Raw genomic sequence first — 26,478 nt, forward strand, 5'->3', positions numbered from 1 at the left:
GTTCTTCGATCATCATTCATACTTTGGAAGCTTTTACAAAAGATAACAATTTACCTACGACTATATGAACGTTTGCATAGCGAAATTGATTTTGGGCATGAGGACAATCAAAGCATATTGATCGAAACGTCAAGAACCTAATGAACATATAAACAAATAATATTATTCAATAACATTTGTGTATACTGTATAAGATGGTCCCAACAACTAGTGTATAAAAATTATTCTTAAATAAAACAAGTAGAATAGCTAAATTTCGACCCTTTTATTTGTTGACGTGACTGGATACTAACACAAAATATGATCATAAACAAGTAACCTGCGAAAGGTTAGGGGTCAAAGTTATTGCAAGTGACCTCTGACCTTTAACCCATAACCGTCGACAGGCTACTTGTCTACAGTCTACTTGTACTTGGATGCTACTATACGTGGACGCAAGCTAATGCAAAATATGAATTGTCTAGTATAAACATTTTTAAAAACCAAATTTAATTTTAAAACCAATTTATTTCTGGATATTTATTAAGTTCATACAATAGTTTTATAAAATTATGTCATGTCACATTTAGCCTCCATATAAATTTTGCATAAAATCTTGGCAATTCAAAGCAACATTAAAACATGATGCGTTCACTTCCATAAAGATTATTTAAAAATGTGAATAACAATACTTAAGTAATTAACTTCTAAATAAAATCTAACTAATGATTGTCGACGCTAAAAAAAATCCTTATGTAGAAAAGTGCATTAAGTTAGGACAGTAACAAGTAGTGTTACGTGTCTATGTTAAGGCTGCAGTAATTAAGTAAAGATACAGTATTAATTGTAATTAGAATGTTTAGATTTAAGATATACAACTTTAAGATGATAAAATGACTAAAAAATACATTTTTATATTCTATAAATACCTTTTTAAAAATACTAGAATGTCACTAAAGATAAATGTACAATAGAATACTGTCTTTACTTAGATTGAGTTGAGTTGGCTCGGCCATATAAATATATTGCTAACATAACCAAACTAGCTCCAATTGAAAACTGCAGGTTTAAGGTGAAGTTGAAAAAATAAACGGACGCCAACGTAGATAAAATAATACTAAAAGATGTCGCAAAACCTTTCAATATATTATCAGCGTATTTAACAACTACGGCCACGAGAAGTCCACCGAGAGCTTGCAGACCGATCACTAACCAAACATAGTGGGTATAGCCATAAAAGAAGCCTTTCTCCTCAATAGCACTACCATCTTTCAACCACATTGCTCCTAAACCAAGAATAGCTCCTAGTAGGCCTAGTTGAATATTTCGTAGCCAGAGAGATGTTTGCGATCCCTTCAAGATTTTTTCAAAATAAACTCCTGCGAAGCCTGAAGAAATACAAGAGGCTATAACAGCGAGTAAACCCAGGAGTGGACTTTGTTCGGTGTGTATAGCCTCTCCAGCACGCTTGCTTGGGTCCGTAGGTTGAACTTGTACGATTGCGACTCCGATAAAAAGAAGCAACAAAGCGAACCATTGACCCCATACTAAAGAACGTTTAAGCATAAGTACGGAAAATAACGCTGTTGTTAAAATCTTCAGTTGATATGAAACCTGAAAATAAAATAATATACATGGTTGGAATATTTGAATAATAAATTATGTATCAATTTTGTTTTATATTAAGCGGTCAATCCATTTTTTTTACCGCAGATTGTATTATTATTATTATTATGTTAGCAGAAGGTCATTTGGTCAACTGTTATTTACAAACCCCTTTAAAACACTTTGTTTTAACAAATATTTTATTAATTTTGACAGTGAATAGGACACAACTGATTTGCATCTAACTTGCATAAACGAGTATTTTCTGTTTAACTTGTTTATTGTTGTTTATGGTAATAAACATTTATTGTACAGACAATTAATAAATTTGACAAAAAAATTATAATAACTTTAAAGAACAATGATTGTGCTTAGTTTAATTGAAAATTAAAATAATTAAATCTTTTATAACAGACAGGAAATCTCTTAATATTTAACAGGAAGTTACAGCAGTGCAGTATGGGATACCAACTTCCTGCACGAGTTGGCCACATCCCAACAAAAAACATTAAACATACAGATACAAATTTCCCAACATTGACATACTGTACTGTAGACATGCCTTTTCTTTTGAGGTGAGCGAGTGCAATCACTCGCCTAACACACTCCTAAAATGCCCTTGAGGTGAGCGAGTGCAATCACTCACCTAACACACTCCTAAACTGCCCTTGAGGTGAGCGAGTGCAATCACTCACCTAATACACTCCTAAACTGCCCTTGAGGTGAGCGAGTGCAATCACTCACCTAACACACTCCTAAACTGCCCTTGAGGTGAGCGAGTGCAATCACTCACCTAACACACTCCTAAACTGCCCTTGAGGTGAGCGAGTGCAATCACTCACCTAACACACTCCTAAACTGCCCTTGAGGTGAGCGAGTGCAATCACTCACCTAACACACTCCTAAACTGCCCTTGAGGTGAGCGAGTGCGATCACTCACCTAACACACTCCTAAACTGCCCTTGATGTGAGCGAGTGCAATCACTCACCTAACACACTCCTAAACTGCCCTTGAGGTGAGCGAGTGCAATCACTCACCTAACAGTAACACACTCCTAAACTGCCCTGGAGGTGAGCGAGTGCAATCACTCACCTAACACACTCCTAAACTGCCCTTGAGGTGAGCGAGTGCAATCACTCACCTAACACACTCCTAAACTGCCCTTGAGGTGAGCAAGTGCAATCACTCACCTAACACACTCCTAAACTGCCTTTGAGGTGAGCGAGTGCAATCACTCACCTAACACACTCCTAAACTGCCCTTGAGGTGAGCGAGTGCGATCACTCACCTAACACACTCCTAAACTGCCCTTGAGGTGAGCGAGTGCAATCACTCACCTAACACACTCCTAAACTGCCCTTGAGGTGAGCGAGTGCGATCACTCACCTAACACACTCCTAAACTGCCCTTGAGGTGAGCGAGTGCAATCACTCACCTAACACACTCCTAAACTGCCCTTGAGGTGAGCGAGTGCAATCACTCACCTAACACACTCCTAAACTGCCCTTGAGGTGAGCGAGTGCGATCACTCACCTAACACACTCCTAAACTGCCCTTGAGGTGAGCGAGTGCGATCACTCACCTAACACACTCCTAAACTGCCCTTGATGTGAGCGAGTGCAATCACTCACCTAACACACTCCTAAACTGCCCTTGAGGTGAGCGAGTGCAATCACTCACCTAACACACTCCTAAACTGCCCTTGAGGTGAGCGAGTGCGATCACTCACCTAACACACTCCTAAACTGCCCTTGAGGTGAGCGAGTGCGATCACTCACCTAACACACTCCTAAACTGCCCTTGAGGTGAGCGAGTGCAATCACTCACCTAACACACTCCTAAACTGCCCTTGAGGTGAGCGAGTGCAATCACTCACCTAACACACTCCTAAACTGCCCTTGAGGTGAGCGAGTGCGATCACTCACCTAACACACTCCTAAACTGCCCTTGAGGAGTGCGATTTACAACACGCTTAAATTTCATAAACTTCTACACACCCAAATACAAACGGCACACTTTACAGCATCCCTGAATGTATTAAGGAGTGCAATTTATACAACTTTATAAACTTGTCAATATATCACCCACTATACGACCCCGGGAGAGGTGCGTCATTTACAAATATTAAATTACTGACGCAGGGGTGAGTCAAAAAACCTAGATGGTAAGTCACATCAATAAACAAGGTGTGTCAATGTCCGTCACTTTACAACCCCCCATATCATAATCAATATGGTCACAGTGCGTCAAAGTCACCTAATGATAAGTCACATTTTTTATGCATGGGTGCGTTATTCATAAGGTATGACACACATCGGACAAATGACGCACCTCTCCCATGGGTCATATAGTGGGTCATACAATTGACAAGTGCATTACTGTACTGTCTTTTCTCCCCATGGACATTTCCCCAGGGACGTTTCGATAGGGATTTTTCCATAGGGACGTTTCTCCAGGGTCTCTTCTCCAGGGTCTTTCCCCAGGATCTCTTCTCCAGGGTCTTTTCCAAGGGCCTTTTCTCCAGGGTCTTATATAATTCATTGTCTTTCAAACCTTACCTGAAATGTTGCAGCACTTAGATTAGATACAGCGACAAAGAGCAAGTTATTCTGAAGCATATAAATAAATGCTGGGACAGCTACTTTTAAAGTATCCAATGGTTGGTCTATAATGTTTTGTTTAAGATAACGTCCAAGCTCCACAGGCCTGAATTTATGCTCCACAAGCAAGATAATGAGACACGTAGTCATTTTAACGGCTTCTGTGACGACGACCGCAGTTGTTGAGAAGTACATATCACCTGGTAGGTTACGTGTGTATCGCATTGTTAAAATTAAGAGACAGTTCTGAAAGACGAGTAGAACCAGACTGACGTACTTCATGTTAAACCAAGCTGAATTGCCTGAAGAAAAATAATATAAATATGATAATAAAACATTTAAAAAAAAGAATTTATAAACTGTTCTGTGATATTATATAATGATAAACAAGGCCATATTGATGACTGCAGTCGTGTGCTTAGTGTTTATCGACCGACCGACCAACCTACCAACCAACTGACCGAAATTACTGAACATGTTTAAAAATGTTGAAATGTTTAAAAACAGTTATATTTTTTTAATTTACATGTGCGTAGCCTGTCACTTTTGACGTGCTCGTATAACGTAATTTCGAGTTGAAAAGTAAGTCAAGAAAACAGAAATCGGGCAAAAAGAGTGCGCAAAACATTTAACGCGCAGTGCGCGCGCAAAAATCTGCACACTCATGGCAATTTTGTAAACGCTTAAAATTGCCTGAAACGTACTCTTATTTCATCGAAAATAAATTTGGAAAATTTTAAGCGCGCGTACGCATGCGTTACATGCGCTACGCACTGTATTGCCATATGATGATTTATGCCCTGAAATTTATGAGTACCAAATTTTATTTAATTGTGATTCATGGTTGTGAAGATATGATTACAAACGTGATTTCGTTAAATCGTGCGTAGACCGCGTAATTTTTTATTGCGCACCGTGAAAACATAACCACATCCTGGCCATAAGGAATATACTGTGAAAAATTGACTTAGCTAGATTAAACTGATATCAAGATAAGGTCAGAAAGCGATAAAACGCATAGTGATACCGGACCGACAGACCGACCGACCGACATAGTGAACTATTGAGTCGCTTCCACGCGACTAAAAATAACACTGTAGTTTATATATTTAAGTACAATATTTTTATTTATTTTATTTCATCATCAGCAAAAAGAGTGCGCAAAACATTTAACGCGCAGTGCGCGCGCAAAAATCTGCACACTCATGGCAATTTTGTAAACGCTTAAAATTGCCTGAAACGTACTCTTATTTCATCGAAAATAAATTTGGAAAATTTTAAGCGCGCGTACGCATGCGTTACATGCGCTACGCACTGTATTGCCATATGATGATTTATGCCCTGAAATTTATGAGTACCAAATTTTATTTAATTGTGATTCATGGTTGTGAAGATATGATTACAAACGTGATTTCGTTAAATCGTGCGTAGACCGCGTAATTTTTTATTGCGCACCGTGAAAACATAACCACATCCTGGCCATAAGGAATATACTGTGAAAAATTGACTTAGCTAGATTAAACTGATATCAAGATAAGGTCAGAAAGCGATAAAACGCATAGTGATACCGGACCGACAGACCGACCGACCGACATAGTGAACTATTGAGTCGCTTCCACGCGACTAAAAATAACACTGTAGTTTATATATTTAAGTACAATATTTTTATTTATTTTATTTCATCATCAGCAAAAAGAGTGCGCAAAACATTTAACGCGCAGTGCGCGCGCAAAAATCTGCACACTCATGGCAATTTTGTAAACGCTTAAAATTGCCTGAAACGTACTCTTATTTCATCGAAAATAAATTTGGAAAATTTTAAGCGCGCGTACGCATGCGTTACATGCGCTACGCACTGTATTGCCATATGATGATTTATGCCCTGAAATTTATGAGTACCAAATTTTATTTAATTGTGATTCATGGTTGTGAAGATATGATTACAAACGTGATTTCGTTAAATCGTGCGTAGACCGCGTAATTTTTTATTGCGCACCGTGAAAACATAACCACATCCTGGCCATAAGGAATATACTGTGAAAAATTGACTTAGCTAGATTAAACTGATATCAAGATAAGGTCAGAAAGCGATAAAACGCATAGTGATACCGGACCGACAGACCGACCGACCGACATAGTGAACTATTGAGTCGCTTCCACGCGACTAAAAATAACACTGTAGTTTATATATTTAAGTACAATATTTTTATTTATTTTATTTCATCATCAGCCTACAGTGACCATACATCACCATTAACAGGGTTGAAAGACACAAAATATAATATAATGTACAAGCAAAAATCGAAAAAAAAAAAAACTATTCAAGTTATTCAAACAAGTTCTTGATAATGTTGGAATGGTCAGACAAGCCTTCATTAACAACTCGAAGGCCAGCTTATTTTGAATCGGCACTATTTATTATATGTCATCTAGAACACTTAGAGTCAGATTAAATTTGTATACTATAAAAATCAACAGATATCAAGACAAAATTTAGATACAGTATTAGTGACATTAAACAAAACCTTATGATGGAAACAAGCAAGCGAACCAAAAAAAATATCAACAGATCCATCAACTTTACATAGTGAGTGGTATAACTTAGGCAAACGATTAACAAAATCATTTTTTTTTAGTAATATTTACCCTCCCCCTTGATTTGGAAAATAAAACCGGATTACGCAATTGATGAAACAAAAATAGGAAAGTACACTTCAAAATTATCATGAAAAATTGAGTTCAAAAGGAAAAATTAAATCAAATAACTTACGCCTATCCACTAAATTAATAAATAAAACCAAATTTACATGTGTAAAATGGACAAATTGCAAAAGTTGCACACTTAACCTAGAATAGAAAACTGGGCAAGAGAAATAGAGTTGAAAATAAAACTGCAGAATTCAAGATTCGACCTAACTGAAGATTTGTATAAAATAACTAAAGGCTTTTTATCATTAATATTGCTTGTTTTTGAGTGTTTTTATGTTTATAAAAGGAAACCCAAAAGTCTATTGCATTTAGAGACTATAAAATCAATATGTTTACAAAAATTTAATGAACTATCTAAAAAAATACCAAAATCTTTGTGAACAAAACACTCTTTCAAGTAAAATATTATTAATAAAAAGTCAAAATAGATGAGTTTTTTCTTAAGAGTAAAAGACATTGATTTGCATTTAGAGGCATTGACTGACATATTTATGTATTCCAAGTGTCGCACCAGTGAATGAGTCTTGTAACAACATATCATTTAAGGTTTGTACAGACTTAAATAATTTAATACGTGTCAGCAAACATAAGAACATTAGAATGACGAGGAACAAAAGAAAAATCATTGATAAAAATAAAACAAAAGAAGCCCCAAAATAGACAGGTACGGCAGATAAAACTGGAAGCCATTCAGACGTGTTGCCATCAAAAGTTACTCTCTGAAACCTGCTCGATAAATAACTTGTACAACATAAAATAAGATAATGATTTAAGCCAAATTATTGGAGTTTTAAAAAGAGCAACTTATGGGAGACCCTGTCAAAGGCTTTTGCCATACTGTATCTGTACAGGGGCGGACCCAGGGTGTTGCCCGGGCCCGGGCAACACCCTTAAATTCATACTAAATGTTTCTGCCATTAAATAAAATTGAGTCCCATTTCACCGTATACAATATCTATATTTATACGTTATAGAAGTCCAGACTTGGCAGAATGCATACATTATGAAAATTATTAGGTTCACCACTAGTGGTGAACCTACTGTAATGTTTCAAATTCCGTGAGATTTTAATGCTCAAGTTGAGTTCTTGGAAGTTTTGGAATCCTTAGGACTAGTAGAATTCATTGCAACTGGGGGCCAATTTTTCCAGACCCTATTTTGGCTGCCATCTTAGATTTCAAAATGGCCCAAATTTTTTACTCAAAACTGATAGTAGCTCCTATTGTAAATCATGTACGAAAATAAATAGCATGGCAACCATAATTTGATGATTAAATACATAAATGCATACATTATATACGTTTTTAATGGCGGTCATCTTGGAATCCAATATGGCTGCCATATGCTATTATTATAAATTGTACCATTGGACTGATTTTAAACAACACTTTTTTACCGTCTATAGTGGATAAATAAAAATTTAGCATTTAATTCAAAATAATAGGCCTACTGTACAATTTGACGTTTTGCTCAATATATTTATAGCAGCAGCTTCATATTTTTGTATAACTTTTTAAAATTATTGATAATTAATTTGCATTAATTGATTACAGTTATTAGAATTTATTACCATACCAGAAGTACCTTCATCGGGGACTTTCTCGTGACGTTTGCATTGAATGAAAACAAAATTTATCCTAATGTTATCCATATGTTTTATTACCGGTGGAATAATATAGGCTACAATCCTTTGTTTGCTAGCGCACTATAGAGTGAGTGACATTTCCGGCGAACTACTGTAGAGGTGCAATTTATCATGAATACAGCAGTCATCTAGGGGTGTCATTTAACCATTTGCTTCGCCACAGGCCCTACGATTGGGGTCCTATGGCTCAAATATTCAGTGTCTACAGCCTGGGACTCTTTGGGCTACCCTCTTAAAATAGTCCTGCGACAGCCCCTGCTGTACATGTATCAACTTCGCATTGACCCTTTGCATTTATTGTATCATACGCATGTGACAACAGAACAGACAAATTGGTTTCACAAGACCTTCCTGGGTAAAATCTGTGTTGATGGTCACTAATAACTGGCGATATGATTACAAATTTGGTCATGTACTGTACAATACAGACAAAAGAATACAGTAGTAGGCAACAACGAAACTGGTCAATAATTGCGTACTGTACATCAGATTTAGAACCAGTTTAAAAATAGGGCACACGTTGGATTGCTTCCATTTTAACGGAAAACGTTCTTTAGAAATACATCTTTCAAATAAAATTTGACAGAAAGAAGAAAGAAGTTTGGCAGCTAAAGACAAAACAATATTACTTAGACCATCATTACCTGAGGCCTTATGAGAATCAATTCCATTAATGTGCTTTTCTATACCTCCTGATGAAACTCAAGTTTATAAAAGATTAGAAATATCTAAATCGTTATTATCAGGGCTAAAAACAGAATAAAAAATGTATTAAGTAAGTTGGCTTTGTTTTTTACAGTGTAAGCTGATTGATTATGAAATTGTAGTTCCGAAGGTATGTTATTATTATTTTTTCTTGAGGATTTTATCCATGACCAAAAACATTCGGATACGATCTACAAAGACCTAAATATGTTAATTCTATGGATGTAAATTCTAAAAGTTTTAGGCATTTTCAATGTATTAGTAGTAGCTCTACATTTATCATTCTTTTTAGGTGAAAATAAATCAAATATGATGCAAGCAATTAACAGTGGTACCGTAAATCTTTTAATACTAGTAACCCTTCTTCTAATAGTAACCTACCTTATAAATCAATCTATTAATAACCCACTACTCTAATACAGTAGTAACCCATGGGGTTAATATTAGAGTCACAAAAACTATTGACAAAATAACATGAAGACTGGTCGTTTATGATGCAGCCGAATTTTGAAAATGAGGAGATAATGCATGTTGATCTCGGGAGTGGGAGAGGATTGAGTATTTTTGAGTTTATAAAATAAAGTTTGTTTATTCAGACTGTTTTATTATTTTGCTACAACAGTATGTATGATTTGCTGACTGGAATAGTTGGGGTGGGTTACTATTTTTAAATGCCTAATTTAAGATTAGTTATAGTAACACACTACTTTAATAGTAACCCTCCTTCTAATAGTAACCCACCCTCTAGCTTACAATTAGAAGATTTACGGTACCTACTTTAATAGTTATTTTTTATTTATTTTGTCAGAGGCACTAGAAAATATTATCTGCTTATACAATTTTTTTTTTAAGCATACAGTGATGTACTCTAATTTTTAAAGTAAAATAAATATTAAATCAATAAGTTATATATTATTATTAAACAAGTTTCACACAACCTTCGAAATGTAATTATCATTTTTTTTTGTCTTTGTACTATGCTTTATGTATGGATTGTGTATGATGAATGAAAATAAAGAAAAAACTAATCAATATTATAGTATTAATTATTAATATTAGGCCTAGTTGTAAATTGTTGTTGTTTGTCAGGGTTCTGTCAATAAGTTTAAAGCGGGCATTGAGAAGGTCTGGTCTGGCCACCATTTAAAGTTCTGCCCGTATAAGTCGGAAGAGGATGCTGTAATGTTTGAGATTCAAGGTAAGATAAATTAGTATTATTACTATTTAATATTAGTTAGTAATCTAGGCCCTATTTCTCTTAATAATCAATATATTATAATATTAATAATAAATAATCCAGTAAGTAATAATAGTATAGGCCTAGTATTAGTAAATTAGAATTAGATAACAAGCTGACGGAGGGCTGACACCTAAGAACAATGGAAAACTATAGGATTTGACGCCACCAATCAATACACTATTGACAGCACTGTCAAGTTTGACACTCGCTTCAATTCATTCATCATGGTTCTGGTGGTAGAGCGAGTCTTCTCGGATAAGGACTATAAACCGTAGCCTAGGTCTCTAGCTCGTGTGCACTTTAAAGAACCTACTAGGCCTATAGTACATCTTTCGAGACGAGTAGGGGGTTACCCCGGTGTATTAGTACGTCACAGCCACTGATCACCAACTGGGCCCTCTGGGAGACAAGTCTTTGACTGAACAGGTTACCCAGTATAAATATATATATTTCAATCATCTCTGCCAGATCGCCGGCTGAAGTGGGGCTTTTTTAGCCAGACAGCTGGGCCTACTCTAGCTAGTAGGCTAGGCTAGGTTTAGTAGTAGTAGTTTCAATCGAACATACATCGAAAATATTACCTGACATGGTATCAAATGAAGACATTTTAATTGCAGTATCGCTTCCTTTTTCTGAATTTGTCATTTCTGTATTTTCTCCTCATTTATTTGGAATTTACAGCACAAACATTGCCACCTGTAACGTGGCTAAAAACAACTTGACGTCTGTATAAAAATAAATAGCCCCACCAACGTTAATACTTTTGTATTGTGATCATTAGTCTTCGTTTGGAAAATAATTCAAGCGTTACGTACATTTTAAATTAGCGACTGGGTTGGAGCCTATATCACTTTGAAACAAAAACATGTGTACATTTTGATCCGATTTATAATCATAAGATTACCGACATTTCGGGCTTTTTAAAAACTAATTTTATTTCCAAGGTGTTCAGAATGTCCTACTGTAGACAAGAAGGTAAGTATTAAATATTTTAGTTATTTAGGTAAGTGTACGACAGTGACTGTAGGCTAGGCCCACCCCCACACCAAACCAAGCAAGATTTATCAAGTTCAGTCGGCGGGAATGGCGGTGCCCGACTTGACCGACTAGCTGAAGACCTACGCCTAGACAATCAACAATTGATTACTAACTGTTAATTATATAATTTAGCCTATTCTAGGCCAGCCTATAGGCCTTGATAAAGACAAGTGAGTGAGTATTTTTTTCATATGCTCAGGTAAAGACAAGATAATTTTTGCAACTAAAGAAGATCATGAGACGCCAAGTAAGATTGACTTTGGAGAGATAGAAGAAGAAGGTGAAGGTAGGCAAACCTAGTCCTAAATTTCGAATTTTTAATGTTATGGTTTTTTAAGGATTGTTTTGTTTTCGTTAAACAAAATGATTTCACCAAGACCAAATAAACTAAACTCTTTAATTTTTTTTCTCCAGGTTTGATTCTTCCGAATGGCGATATAAACTGGAACTGTCCTTGTCTGGGAGGTATGGCTACCGGTCCATGCGGAGTAGAGTTTCGAGAAGCTTTCTCATGTTTCCACTACAGTAACTCTGAACCAAAAGGGTCAGAATGTCTTCAACCATTCCGTGAAATGCAAGAATGCATGATAAAGTACCCCTCATTATACCCTACAAATGAGGATGATGATGACAAAGACAATACAAATGATCTAGACCCTTTAGCAAATGTTGACGCAGTTGAAAAAAATAAAGACGTAGGTCAAAGTTCACAGTCATCAACCTCTGATGAAGGCACAAGTGTATGATGATTGGTTGTCCAATTTTAGAATTAATAAAAGCAATAACTTTAAATTAAATCGATATTTGAAAATAAATATGAAAGGCTGACGTGGTCAAAAAATGAATCTGTTTCCAAAAGTGGTGTTTTGCTAGAATGTGTAATAATAGTTTTGATTGCAAGACACCCAGTAGATACATCGAACTACCGTAATTGACATTCCCTGAATACAAACAATATACCTCATTGTTTAAATCATATACTGTATATTAAATACTATTATTTAGTCAATTTTTGCCTTCCATATATATGAGACAATAATTATATTATTCATACCACATACAATTACAGGTTTAACAATAGTTCAATGACGTCATGACATCTCTGTTATGTTAATAATACCAATTGAATAATATAATTTTATGTTACAATCAATGAAATAAAAATTATTAAAAAATGAAATGCAAACTTTTAAAAAATAAGGTCTTCTATTAACGAAACAATGACGTCAGAAGCAGACGGTAAAATTCAGCATTTATGATTACGTAATATTATTGGTACGTAATGATTCATTAAAAACACGAACATAAATTCTACAGCAAGATTGATTAATCCTTGATGACAAATTGCAGCATTTTACGGAAGAAACAAGCAATACACTGTGGCCTACTTCGATGATGCCTTTTTTAATTCCATAATTCAATCAATCATGGCGCGCGGTTATCACCATAGAAACCAAATTATTATAATCGGATGAAACATGTCAATATATACGCAGTAAATATTGTTTACGAGGAGCAAACACAATGACAATTAAATGTCACAAATTATGAATTAATTATATTACAGTATATTGAACGCCTTGAAATTTGATCTGATGATTGTGAGCGGAGACGGGGGTAATAAAGTTTATTTTACGATTGGATGCAACAACGTAGCAAAGAGATAGCGCAACGCTCTAGATCGATCCGTGATTAGTTAAATTACTTGTGTACCGTCGTGCGTCGCTTGCAAGTGACCGAGCTTTGAATGGAAATCGACGTCGTGAACTTACTATGCCCGGCCATTTAAGCGTGTTTCCCACTAGCGACACAATCTACGCAACGTAAGCAAATGACCTTCTAATAATTGTGTTTGCTCCGCCTGCGTGAAATCAAACCAGTTTGCAGCACTATTGCGTCGTCGGTTTCCAATTGTGATTACGCAATGCAGCACTTTGCGTCGATGTAACTGCGTTGCGTTCTAGTGGGAACAACGCTCTAGAGAGACACGACGCTAGGGTGCAACGCAGAGAAGTCTACCGTATATATTTATTTAGAAACATATTTAGACAGGATGAAAAACATATGATATCGCACCTATATTGAAAACATGATTTAGATATTCAAAATTTAATTTCAATTAAATAACTAGCCTACTGCTGACACTCAATACGCATATCAAATGAATACACCTACTTCTCCCGCCATTAACAGAGACAATGGCGTGCAATGATAATTATATGGTTTATTATACTAAGTTTACTATTATAGGAGGAATGGTAGGCACTAAGTTTGGTTACCAGCAGGACGCAACGTAGTGTAGCGCAATACAAGTAATATGACCAATCACAAGAAATGGAGATTATTATAAATGTCGCTTGTGTCTTGCGTTGCACGGAGGTGATAGTGCATACGTACTATATATTGACTGGACATGTGCGTGATATGCCTAATGCGTGATAGTGCATACGTACTTATAATACATGTATTGACTGGACATGTGTGTGATATGCCTAATGCGTGATAGTGCATACGTACTTATAATACATATATTGACTGGACATGTGCGTGATATGCCTAATGCGTGATAGTACATACGTACTTAAAATACATATATTGACTGTGCGTGATATGCCTAGTGCGTGATAGTGCATACGTACTTAAAATACATATATTGACTGTGCGTGATATGCCTAATGCGTGATAGTGCATATATACTTATAATACATATATTGACTGTGCGTGATATGCCTAATGCGTGATAGTGCATACGTACTTATAATACATATATTAACTGTGCGTGATATGCCTAATGCGTGATAGTGCATACGTGCTTATAATACATATATTAACTGTGCGTGATATGCCTAATGCGTGATAGTGCATAGGCCTACGTACTTATAATACATATATTGACTGGACATGTGCGTGATATACCTCCTAAATACACAAATCGCCGCCGTTACTCATCCCTATCCATTAATATTTGTACAAAATCTTACCTTCGTTTATCATTCTAATAAACCTTACAATTGGGTATGGTGATTTGCTATTCTCTTCCTTTCGCATGTACGTTTTATTTCTCCAGGCCTTAATTGCAGGACTAACGTAGGTCAAGCTGGCCGAAGGCCTCCTCTGCTGGGATCGCGACTTATATTGCCGTCTGTTAAGCATTGTACCATCACCACCGATGATGTACCTTTTAAAATAACCGATAGCTTAGGCCTATCCACTTTCCGGCGTGAACGAAAATTGTTTAATAAAACGTTTTAATAAATAGGTTGTATGATGCACGATCGTCGTTCCCAAGGTCTTCGACAGACGCTATGCATGATATCGTATAATGATAACCGTTGAATTAAAAGAAAAATGTTAATATCTTGAAATATACGAGTGGATATTATGTATTGGAAGTTGATAGTAATTACAATGGTTATAGGCAAGATCAATACGTTATTACTATGAGGCCGAGTAGCATGTTATTGTCATCGCACGATTGTTGTTGCTAAATTATATTTGTCAGTCATTAAACGTGGTCACAGCTGAGCTCAAGATCGATGTTTAAAATCAATAGTCAGAAACAGCAAATTATTATCTAACAAACACTAAGAAATTTATAAATTTCAAATGAATAATATACATTTGCAGTTTGCGGAACGCTAGTGTGATCTCGGTGCACGATTCAATTAAAAATACTTATTATTATCAGAAACAATGGGGTTGCTAAGATACCCTAATTTCTATGCCTAACATCATTGAAAGTCAAAACATGGTCATTTAAAGTAAAAAAATACAAAACGGCAAAAGTGCGCGGAAGATATACAACTGTTTCTTTATTTGCAAAAAAATAACATAATTAATTGGTTAAATCTTTTACTGAAGCCTATATTCCACTAGGCGAATTTATTCACGCGCCAATCAATGGATGCGCATATCGTGTATTTCCATCCATTCACGTATGGTGACGCACAAAACGCGCAACCAATCAGAGGTCAGGTTCGACTTGTAGAAAACAGGCTTTACAATTACAAAATCGTTGACATGCGACGACGCCTATCTCTCTGCTTGTGTGGTTTTCTATATTTTTTTTTTAAATTCTAAAAGCTACATATATACACATATTTGAGCATTTATCGTGATGCTGACGTCATAATCATACACTATATATAAACCACGTCGCATGATTGAACCGAGGATTTTGATCTTATGGTAAGATTTACGAACAAAAAACACCAAAAATCTGAGTAATAAATAATTAAACAAATTAATATAAAAGTCAAACACAATCCGCGAATTTATTCGACGCTTCCGTTATAATAACCTCTTTAATATTGTAGGGCCTGTGTACCGTAGGGCCTGTGTACCGTAGGGCCAATTGATGCGTGCGCGTGTCAACAGCCTCTAATAGATATAATACTGTAGTATACATTTTAGTTTCATGAATATTGCATATCATATTGTTTCAATGAAATGTACAAACGCTCGAAAATTGCACACACATTCCTTCTTTCCTTTGAATGTGAACCTTTCTCTCAAAATCCCAGACATGACTCCGCAATCCAGGGCTTATTCTATAGAATAGAACAATAGGCTCAGCGCCATCACACTCGCACGCCCTCGTGTGTTGTTGTTGCAGTGCGCCTCCTTGCGCCCTACCGAGCGACATTGTTGTTGCCATGTGTTAGTTGGTTCTAGTAGGCCTATTGTCAATTGATATTATTTTGGTTTGTTTATTAAAAGTGTTCATATCTCCGTGAAGTTGATTAGTCTTCGATTGTTTACAATTGTTAAGCACTGGATCTGCCATAGTTTAACCAATAACAATGTTGTTTAATAGTTAACACAAGTTTCTGTGTATAATTATCATACAGTTATTACTATCCTATTGCAAACTAATAACCTACGTACTTAATACAAACTAACTATAAATAAAAATAACATCTGTGTAACAAATAGTCCGCTTTATCATAATAATTATTTACGAAAATATAAAAATATAACTTCTCCATAACACATAACATTGAACACCACATACAAACATACATACTACAGTATATTTACAGACATACAAGTTTATCTTCAAAAAATGAAGGTAAAGTTATTGGAAATTCAACCTCTATTAAAATAATGACATCAATCATTGAATAAGCAGACATGTCAGCATGTATGTTCAAACAAACCCTGTTGTTAGTACAATAGTTGAACACCAGTGGAATAGTTGAACACCTGTAGAATAGTTCAACAGCAGTGGAAAAGTTGAACACCTGTAGAATAGTTCAACAGCAGTGGAATAGTTGAACACCTGTAGAATAGTTGAACACCGGTGCAATAGTTGAACACCAGTGGAATAGTTGAACACCGGTGCAATAGTTGAACACCGGTGGAATAGTTGAACACCGGTGCAATAGTTGAACACCAGTGGAATAGTTGAACACCTGTAGAATAGTTCAACAGCAGTGGAAAAGTTGAACACCAGTGGAAAAGTTGAACACCAGTGGAATAGTTGAACACCAGTGGAATAGTTGAACACCAGTGGAATAGTTGAACACCAGTGGAATAGTTGAACACCAGTGGAATAGTTAAACACCAGTGGAATAGTTGAACACCAGTGGAATAGTTGAACACCAGTGGAATAGTTGAACACCGGTGGAATAGTTGAACACCGGTGGAATAGTTGAACACCGGTAAAAAAATTGAACACCGGTGAAAAAATTGAACAGCAGTGGAAAAATTGAACAGCGGTGGAAAAATTGAACACCGGTGGAATAGTTGAACACCGTTGGAATAGTTGAACACCGGTGGAATAGTTGAACACCGGTGGAATAGTTGAACACCGGTGGAATAGTTGAACACCTGTCGAATAGTTGAACACCGGTGGAATAGTTGAACACCGGTGGAACAGTTGAACATCAGTAGAATAGTTAAACACCAGTGGAATAGTTGAACACCAGTAGAATAGTTGAACACCAGTGGAATAGATGAACACTGGTGGAATAGTTGAACACCGGTAAAATAGTTGAACACCAGTAAAATAGTTAAACACCAGTGGAAAAGTTGAACAGCAGTGGAAAAGTTGAACACCAGTGGAAAAGTCACTTACCACAATCCACTATAATGATGTGCTTATGCTGGACTGTTAAAATTCGCCCGACGGTTTTGTTACTATGTTTTCTGTATTCTCAATATCATACGTTGCGATGGTGACAATGTCAGGATTTGGAAATGTCTGTTCATGAATATACACGTCTTCAATTGATGATTGCGGGTCTACATCTACAAAAAAATAAAAAATAAAGATCAATCAATCAGGTTGTCATGTCAATAGTATTCCTGTTGATCATGTCATAGTCTATTTGTCTATACAGGCTTTTTCAAAATGTATTTATTTATTATCATAATGTAACTGGTTTTGAGTGGGCCTCACAACTTTGGGGTTTCCTTGAGGTCCCTTTCATCTTCTTTAAATTTACTCCTTTTTGTTATATGTATTGTTTTTGATGAGATGAATAAAGAGATTGATTTGATTTGAATGTTTATTTTTCCCAAAATAATCACATATTTGCCCGCAAAGTGACTCAAATTGAAGCGAAATTGATGTACAGTTAAAAATATTACAGATAAGTATGTGTTTTTAAAACTATCTACTTAATCGCTTAAAGACAAACAGTTATATCAACAAAAACAAAGTTGAATCATACCATCCATGATCGATAATTTATCCTCTTCTACTTTATTGTTCCTTCGTTTACGTATCAAATACATTAATGTTATAAGACAAAGACCGCCAATGACGCCTACAAAAGTCATTGTAAGTATAGATTTGGTGGCAGATGTATTATTAATACCAATTGGTAAGCTTGTTGTCATTAGTGTAGTCCTGTGTGATCCTAGTGTAATCCTGTGTGATCCTGGTGTAGTGGGATCTGAGGGTGTCAAATAATCAATTAGTTTATTAAGATAAAAACTACAACTTCAATAATGTACAATATAGCAAAAATTGGATGTGAAAATACTTGATATGAATTTATCAAACCTCAAGATAATATTGTAGTGGTATTGTAGCTAAGCTTTCTTACAAACCTTGGGGGTACTGCGTTCAAATCATCAAATCATACTAAAGTTTATTAGCAGTGTTCATGTATGTGATTTAATCACTGGGGAATATTTGTTGAAATAAGTTCAAGTTGTCCTCAAGTGTGTTCTGCCTTTCTAAAGTCAAAAATGTTTTTTATTTTTGGGAAGTGGGGGTTGGGAGCAAACATATACATATAATCTTACCTGCTATAATGAAGTATTGTGAAGGATATTCATGCGTATTTTCACACTCCTCACATCTCACCTACAAAACATATAAATAATTTCACTGTAGCATTGATTGACTGTAATGATAATCAACATAAACAAAAGAAAACATTGTCACACATGACTGAGAAGTTCACAACATATTGAACGATGCAGAATCTCTGATACACGATGTAATTTACAATTACACCAGCACATATATTTTCTATCTTAAATTAATAAAGTGACCTATTTATTTGCTACTTTGAAAAGTGATGTAATTCTTTACTTACAAATGCCCTCCATATTCCTACTGTGACGTTTTCATAGATAACAAATGTCTGTAAGGAAGAACAAACAAAAAATTGTAATAGGCAACGTTTTCAGACAATTTTAATAAACAAACATTTTTTTTGTAAATAACACAGACAAGACAAATACAGTACAATTACAGAGGAAAATAAAGACATTTAGTGTTTCCTAATGTTCTTGCCGAAAGTATGAAGAGAAATACTATTTTGTTTCATAGACGTGGGCCGGAGACTGATAAGAAGAGGTCAGAAGTTCAACTACAATCCTCTCTCCTGAACATTGCGTTACCAACTTCATTATCCAGGATTAATAGTAAATATTGTTACCTGCGCAACATTTTCTTTAACCCACTTTATTCTTGCATCCTCGTCACTTCTTAAACAGACTCTGTATGGTGAATGAATCGGCAACAATTCATATCCCACTAGTACTGAATAGTTGGCAAAAACCTCAGCATATACACCAGATTCTAAGATAAGAACATGTATATAGAACTATGTAGAAACATATTATATTATTTGACAAAACTACTTTCAGCAATAAGGCTGAGCAAGTTTAAAATATTAAATAAGTAAAGTAGAAAGATGACTATTTTATATAAATGCATTGCAGCATATATGGAGATGTTATTATAATATAACACAATATTTATCTTCAATTAAGTTTAATTCAGTATTTAACAAAGACCCTTGAAAAAATTCTGTGTAAAATAATAACACTTTATTTATTTGACTAGATACATGAAGCAAAAATTATTATAGCGAAAAATAAACAGAATAATGATAAACTCAACCTACTCTTGCATTGTGGGTATTCAGTCCAACCATTGGACAAACAAGTGACGTACTCGGCTCCAACTAGTGTGTACCCAGCATTGCAAACAATTTTCACCGTTTCACCAATTATGTAGAAGTCATGAACTAGATCAATAGCATTTCCATGTGGTACCGAAATTGAAGATTCACAATCTAAAGGATAAGACAGACAAATTTTAAAATCCTCAGACGTAAAATATCAGGCCAGACTTTAAACTGAAATCATTTACTGTACTAACTAATTGTCATAAATGAATAGAATGGTTTACCTTTGTAAAACCTTATACTTTTATCGATTCTTGTATCAGGGCCAACTGGGAAGCTGGTTACTGTCAGATAATAATCTACATTCATTTGAATTCCGCCATTGAACCCAGACGAGCAATCGTAATAAAATGTTACGTTTCGATCCTGAAATAAAAAAAATAATTTAAATGATTTGAGTGTGCTTTCTTTTATAATTGAAAAGTTTTTATTTTTTGTAATTATCCTGAAAGAAGAAAGACTTATTTGTGCTTTACTGTACCTGATCTTTCAAGGTGTTTGTGAATGTCATCAAATTACAAGCCTCATATGCATTACCGTCTTCTGATTTAATCTCAATACGGTATCCTTTTAAATTTTCAATATTACCTGCATCAGACAAATAACAGTCAAGTTTGTTGTTTTATAAATGTTACAAAATAGCCTCATATTAAAGCGGATAAGTTGATAAAATGTTCAATAGCTAAAACAGATTAATCAAAAATAAATCAATGCGGACGCTCATCAAGCTACTATGCTTGAAAGCAGATATTAAGTTGCGTTCACAAGGTGATAAATATTACTGTCTGTTTGTAATTTCTTTACTATAAATTCATTTATTTCCAGTTTTGAATATAATAGCTAGTTAAAATTTGTTTTTTGTAAATTTAAATAAAAGATATTTCAAAGTGTTTACCATTAGATCCAAGTTGCCATGTTATGTTAAACTCAAACTTGTTTGATTTATCATTTGATCTGTACCGACTGACTTGAAGGTTGACAGGTGTTGGGGGCGGTAGATCTCGACCCGCAGATGGTAACGGTGAACACCCTGTAAAAACAATGATCATGATACATCACCATACTTTTGCAGAGATTATCTTTGCGTCAGTTTGGTATATAGTATACTACACATAAATTAATTATTTTATCATCTTACAAAATTTTAAAAAGGAACGTCACTTACAGTCTCCTGGGTCACCTAATGTACAGTTAATTTGACCTCTATACTCAGTTGCCTGAAAAATATTAATTAAAAAATAAGATTATATATTTTCATATAAATCTAATATGAACATACAGTACTGTATTTGAAAAGTTAAGGTAATACAGACGTCACATGTGATACACGTGACAGTGTATTACAGAATGTTTTATGATACTAGACATAAAATGCCATATGTTTAATAAATAAAACCATTAATCCCAAGCCAATATAATGTTATTACTTCATAGAATACCAGTCAACTGAAATTAATATTTAAATAATTTCCTGGTTATGATACAATGTTTAAACCTGTAATAAAAAGACTTTGTTTGAATGAGCCAAAACGCCAACAATCATTTTCAATTGTCATACAGTATCAGTGTTCAGTCAACCATTCATTTTGATACAATTATTATGAAAAACCATGGAGTAAAGAATACTCCATGGAAAAACAAACTGCATATTTGTTTATTTTGTATAGTGTTACTATAGTATATAAAGTAAAGCACTGTTATCATGCCAACTGTAATTGAATTTGAACTTGGCAACCAAACTAAAAAATATACGGTACTTTCCCTCACATTTCAATTGTCAATTTCAATTATGAAGTTTCCAGTTAAGCAAGAAGTTCCTTTGCTACCTTATAATGCATTTCAACTTATTTCTATGAATCAAATTGTCGTGAGGTGGTTTCCCGAATGATCGTAAAATCAAAACGGTACTGGGTATGACCAACTAGCGTTATTGTCACCGGCTAGTCATCCATTCATAGAAGTACTGATGTAGTAGCCTACCTGTACGGTGACCATAGAATGTGACCCGAGGCATGACTAACTACGACTTTTAGATGATAGAAAGTTGAGAAAAATGTTACGAGTAGTTGTACGACATGAAGATGTTTATGAAATTATGTCAATAATGTTTACACACTAGGCATACAAATGTATCCTGTTCAATTGGACAATGTACTTGAGTGATCAACTCCTAAACAAATCTAATTATTGAATTTTAATAAAAACACAAAAAAATGTTCAACAATATAATGAACAGCAAGTCAAACACCAAGCTCCTGAGGACGAGCATATTGATCGAAACATTGAGAAACTTAACAGTTCTTTTCAGAACTAATATACGTGGTGTACCGCAAACTTATATCAAGCCCACATTTAATATGTTTATTCATGTTAATTGATGAGTCATCAAGATAGTTCCTAGAAGATGGCAATCTTATTATGTATAATGTGTTGTCGTCATAATTCATTCATGTTTAAACCATAAAAAAAAGGAAGTGTAGACAATGACTCTATTTAACAATAATTACCATATTTTTCACGTCTTTGAATTGATCAAACTTCTACATCTCTGTACACTATCACAAACATGTGATGTGCCTATATATGGACATGATGTCATATCACTACTATATTTGGGCATATCTTTTGTAAATTGTATCCTTTTTTATATATAATTATCATTGGTTTTATACTTTTATACAAATTTTAATATTGAGAAAATGTAAATATCTTTGTAATTCAGCTAAGGCTGCGATGATGATGGTGAAATAAATGAAATGAAAAAAAAAAAAAAATCAAAAAAAAAATCACTACCATATATGGGTACATTTCATTTTTTGTCACATGAAGTGTGATAGTGTAAACAGAGCTTAAGAAGATGGCAAACTAACAATCCTAGAGCATGAAAGACTTTATAATTCAAACAATTTGATAGGCTATTGAGTTTATGCTCTGGGTTGTATTAACTATGTTCTTAAGAGAGTTATCATGGACATACTGTATATAGAGGAGAGGAACATAGTACTGTAGAAACAATAGGACTATGAGGGATACAAAATTAATGACCGTTTGATTTTCATTATTATAATACATTGTATAGATAGCATTGTAATGTGGTTTTAGTACATGTTGATGCAGAACGCACCTTCATATCAAAGTGTGAGACTGTTACAAAAGTGTATATTCAAGTAAATTATTATTATTTACTTAGCCAAAAGGTTGCAGAGTATGTAAACTTTATACTTTTAAAGTGTTTAGACCCTGGGCCATGACGCAACTAGTTCCTTATTAGATAGCATCAAATTGAAAGCTATTCTATAATCAAATGCAATGAACTGAAACCAAAACTAGAATGTGTATTGCGAAACCCTTCCTTCCTGTATTTATTATTGGGAGTAACAATAGATATATCAATGATAATATGTCCTTTAGTATTAATATTATAATGCCTACAAAAAAAACTTATGTTCATATTAAGTCCTATATTTTCCTTTAAAAAAAAAAATTTATAGGTTGAAGATTTTTTGTTGTTATTTAAAATCCAAAGCATTGGTAACAATATATAAATTATTCATTTTTTTTTTATTTATAAAAAATATTATAATTTAGAAAATCACAGACAAATCAGTAATTAATATACAGAACTTGGTTAAAAAAATAACAAATGGAACATACCGGTAATGTACAATCATTGGTTATGCAAGAAGCGTGAGCAGCTAAGAGGCTAGAAATGCTGGCAAATAAGATGATGAGTGGAGAGATGGTACAGCAGCTCATCTTGGCTTGATTCAGGAAGATAACTGAAAAAAAAAATCACAATTATTAGATTATATAAAGCATCAAAATGATGGTGTATGCAGTTGGGTCATTCTTCAGTAAGTGTCTAATTTCAGGTTTATAAAAAATCGATTTTAAAATTTGCATTTTTTAAATTTTAAAAGTTTATTCAGATAAATGAACATGTATTACGTGGCAAGCGTATGTTTGGCGCAATCTTTATTATGTATTTCGTATTTTATTCGTATTTATAAATACATGGTTCTATGTTACTGTCATTTCCGTCACATTTATGGAATATAAAAAGATAGAAAAAATAACGGTTTAGGAATTATGAAATTATTTCCATTATTAATTCTTTGATACTATATATTATTTTTGTCTCTATTCATCAAAAAATGATTGTTTTAACATTTATTAGTACGATGTTATACGTTCAAAACCATTTATTATTCCAAAAAATAATAATTTTCAGAAAATAGTATGACTGTCACTGATGTTTTACAAAATTCTGTTGAACTAATATTACTATCCATTGACATAGTAGAAGAATATTGTTTATATTTCAATATACCACATAATTGCGTTCATTACTTAAATATTTTAGGATTTAAAAGGATAAAATATCCATGTGATGGAGATGAAACCGTGACGGATATGACGAACTTAAAAAATCATGTGACGGAGATGACTGTAAGATATGATTTGATTATGTTTATTGACCACAGTCACATAGATATACAATGTAATAACATAATAAAGATATACAAAACAAAATGTACAACAAAAAAAGGCCCTGGCAATAACAAAAAGTCATATCGGTCACTGGCCATCATCTCCGTCACAACGAAACATTGGGAAATGTGACGAAGCTGACCGTGACGGAGATGATGTATTTAGCATTGGACAGCCTAGGATCACATTGTAGGCATGTCTGACAGCGGAGACGGATTGCATACTTCTAGATACCATGAATAACTTGTACTTCCAGTTGAAAAAACCAGAAATTATAATTATTTAATGAGTTCTATACCGTTCGGATATGACATTCAATAAAGGTACGCAACTGTAATTTTTCTAAAACCTCGTTTTATTAGCTTTTTTTCCTCTTTTTTTTTTCTAGTTTTATTTCAATATCTTCGCATGTTTACAACGCACAGTCAATTTTTTTCCCCGCCGTTCATTAAACTGTAGACGGCACATTTAAATTATGTGACGGAAATGACACAAAACTGCGGGACAAGCTTTTTCCAAACAAAAACTTTAAAGTTTGAGATTTAATGTATGTAGAGATGTATTTCGAAGAATATAATCGCATGAAATCATGATTAACTAACTTTTTACAATATTTTCGATAACAAAAGTCCTGTTATCAAATATATACGGCGATCATAAAATTGAAGATGTACGATCGGGACATATGATTTTAGGGGGTTGCCTGAAACATTTTTATAAAAATTAACAATATCAATGTAATTATCTTTGTTTTATGTAATTAATTATATTTACAACAATGTTGATTATGATTTAAGTCAAGAATTTTTATATTTTAATAATGAATTTTCAGTCTCCATCCCACCAAAGTATCGGGACACGATTTTAGACACTACTAGAAGAGTAATCGGGCAAGCAACTTTTCGGCGCTACTGCAGTTTCGCACCACACTGTTATATCTTCGATATCTTCGTTTTTTACACTCACAACATAATATTATGTAACATGTTTATACGATTCGACCACTTACTAAGTAATTTTTTTAAAATAACAATACTTTTCAAAACATTTTAAACAATACTGAACTCGCTGTCAACACACTGCGAAATGTTCGCCATATTTATCACTTAATTGCCAGAATTTATGCTTCATTTTACCCCAAAAATTGTAGAAACTATAGAGGGCAGTGTTATAAAATCCGATTACACATATAGGCCTATTAGTTTTGAAAAGCAAGAAATGTTTTCAGCTGGCGAAATAATAAATGTTAAATTAATATTTCATTATTATTATTAATATTTATATTAATGGTTCCTATCAATGTTTTATGTACGGACTCATATCGTCGCCCTTTTGATATGTACAGCTGGTTCTTTATAAAAACCACTCTTTGCAGTTTAAAAATAAAAACAGAAAATAAAACATACATTGATTTCTGGCAATTTTCTGATTCTAAAATGGCCACAGTTCGATCGAAGTATTCGCGAAAAAAGGAGCTGTTTTGAAAGGCATTTTTTGTTATGATAAAGGTAATTAACGGTGGCTAAATCATGGGAACATGTTACATAATGGCCCAAAATTGTATGGTGTTGGTGTGAGAAAAAAATTAAGCGAGAAATCGAAGATATAACAGTGTGGTGCGAAACTGCAGTAGCGCCAACTTTTCCTGGTAATAGAAATAACAAACCAAACCAATTCACTCTATCTAATACCTCCATGGTCTTTCTACTGATCTATATCAGAGTGAGTACAGTACTAAGTCTTTCTGTCCAACCAATCATAATCATCCATATAGACAGTGTTGGGTACTTAGTTAGTTGGGCCGGCTAGGCTAGGAAAGGAAGGAAATCCGTCCTGCCATTCACTCACCAAATCATTACATTTTGAAATTTTATTAGCACTAACATTTTAAATACTTACTGAAGAATCTGCTTCCCTAGTTCAATGTCAATTGCCAAACCATTGGTGTAACTTTAAGACAACTTTTTTCTTCTTCCTCAAAAACCTTTCTCTCAGCCTTGTGTTGTTGTTGTGATGTTGAAAAACTATAGAGG

General features: G+C 34.3%; 3 protein-coding genes across 7 annotated transcripts; 1 reads left to right on the forward strand and 2 right to left on the reverse strand.

The window, feature by feature from the left end:
- Positions 1-250: 250 nt before the first annotated feature.
- Positions 251-15,179, reverse strand: LOC140058392 (UDP-galactose translocator-like). 2 transcript variants are annotated; one of them, XM_072103967.1, is made up of 3 exons: positions 14,504-15,179; positions 4,144-4,487; positions 251-1,593 (listed from the first exon to the last, which is right to left on the reverse strand). In XM_072103967.1, exons 1-3 carry the CDS (start codon positions 14,673-14,675, stop codon positions 964-966), a joined length of 1,146 nt encoding a protein of 381 aa, XP_071960068.1. In that variant the 5' UTR covers positions 14,676-15,179; the 3' UTR covers positions 251-963. The 2 variants fall into 2 exon arrangements, with proteins under 2 accessions (XP_071960068.1, XP_071960069.1); XM_072103968.1 differs by lacking the exon at positions 14,504-15,179 and adding an exon at positions 11,066-11,202.
- On the forward strand, positions 11,333-12,796 carry LOC140058902 (mitochondrial intermembrane space import and assembly protein 40-B-like). 2 transcript variants are annotated; one of them, XM_072104688.1, is made up of 3 exons: positions 11,333-11,459; positions 11,722-11,802; positions 11,937-12,796. In XM_072104688.1, the coding sequence occupies exons 1-3, from the start codon at positions 11,438-11,440 to the stop codon at positions 12,266-12,268; spliced, it is 435 nt and encodes a 144-aa protein (XP_071960789.1). In that variant the 5' UTR covers positions 11,333-11,437; the 3' UTR covers positions 12,269-12,796. The 2 variants fall into 2 exon arrangements, with proteins under 2 accessions (XP_071960789.1, XP_071960788.1); XM_072104687.1 differs by having other exon boundaries at positions 11,722-11,808; positions 11,937-12,632.
- Positions 15,180-15,310: 131 nt separating the features above from the next.
- LOC140058391 (uncharacterized) lies at positions 15,311-26,466 on the reverse strand. 3 transcript variants are annotated; one of them, XR_011847002.1, is made up of 13 exons: positions 26,345-26,466; positions 23,609-23,733; positions 21,120-21,171; positions 20,850-20,984; positions 20,436-20,542; positions 20,179-20,320; positions 19,892-20,062; positions 19,421-19,563; positions 19,076-19,123; positions 18,780-18,840; positions 18,200-18,424; positions 16,842-17,774; positions 15,311-16,727 (listed from the first exon to the last, which is right to left on the reverse strand). XR_011847002.1 is itself a non-coding variant. In XM_072103966.1 (12 exons), exons 2-12 carry the CDS (start codon positions 23,708-23,710, stop codon positions 17,638-17,640), a joined length of 1,323 nt encoding a protein of 440 aa, XP_071960067.1. In that variant the 5' UTR covers positions 23,711-23,733; positions 26,345-26,466; the 3' UTR covers positions 15,311-17,637. The 3 variants fall into 3 exon arrangements, 1 of the variants encoding a protein (XP_071960067.1); XR_011847001.1 differs by having other exon boundaries at positions 15,311-16,765; XM_072103966.1 differs by having other exon boundaries at positions 15,311-17,774.
- Positions 26,467-26,478: the final 12 nt, after the last annotated feature.

This window comes from Antedon mediterranea, chromosome 9 (assembly GCF_964355755.1).
Source record: "Antedon mediterranea chromosome 9, ecAntMedi1.1, whole genome shotgun sequence".
NCBI classification, from domain to species: domain Eukaryota; kingdom Metazoa; phylum Echinodermata; class Crinoidea; order Comatulida; family Antedonidae; genus Antedon; species Antedon mediterranea.

Excerpts from the sequence above, each read along its gene's own strand:
- LOC140058902 (XM_072104687.1), top strand. The coding sequence starts at position 11,438 with ATGTCCTACTGTAGACAAGAAG. Across the intron at positions 11,460-11,721 it reads GTCCTACTGTAGACAAGAAG|GTAAAGACAAGATAATTTTT; the intron begins GTAAGTATTAAA and ends TCATATGCTCAG. Across the intron at positions 11,809-11,936 it reads GATAGAAGAAGAAGGTGAAG|GTTTGATTCTTCCGAATGGC; the intron begins GTAGGCAAACCT and ends TTTTTTCTCCAG.
- LOC140058392 (XM_072103967.1), bottom strand. The coding sequence starts at position 14,675 with ATGCTTAACAGACGGCAATATAAGTCGCGATCCCAGCAGAGGAGGCCT. Across the intron at positions 4,488-14,503 it reads TATTAGAATGATAAACGAAG|GCAATTCAGCTTGGTTTAAC; the intron begins GTAAGATTTTGT and ends ATTTTTCTTCAG. Across the intron at positions 1,594-4,143 it reads TAAGTGCTGCAACATTTCAG|GTTTCATATCAACTGAAGAT; the intron begins GTAAGGTTTGAA and ends TTTTATTTTCAG.
- LOC140058391 (XM_072103966.1), bottom strand. The coding sequence starts at position 23,710 with ATGAGCTGCTGTACCATCTCTCCACTCATCATCTTATTTGCCAGCATT. Across the intron at positions 20,543-20,849 it reads ATGGCAACTTGGATCTAATG|GTAATATTGAAAATTTAAAA; the intron begins GTAAACACTTTG and ends TGTCTGATGCAG. Across the intron at positions 17,775-18,199 it reads TAAATTATCGATCATGGATG|ATGTAGACCCGCAATCATCA; the intron begins GTATGATTCAAC and ends ATTTTTTTGTAG.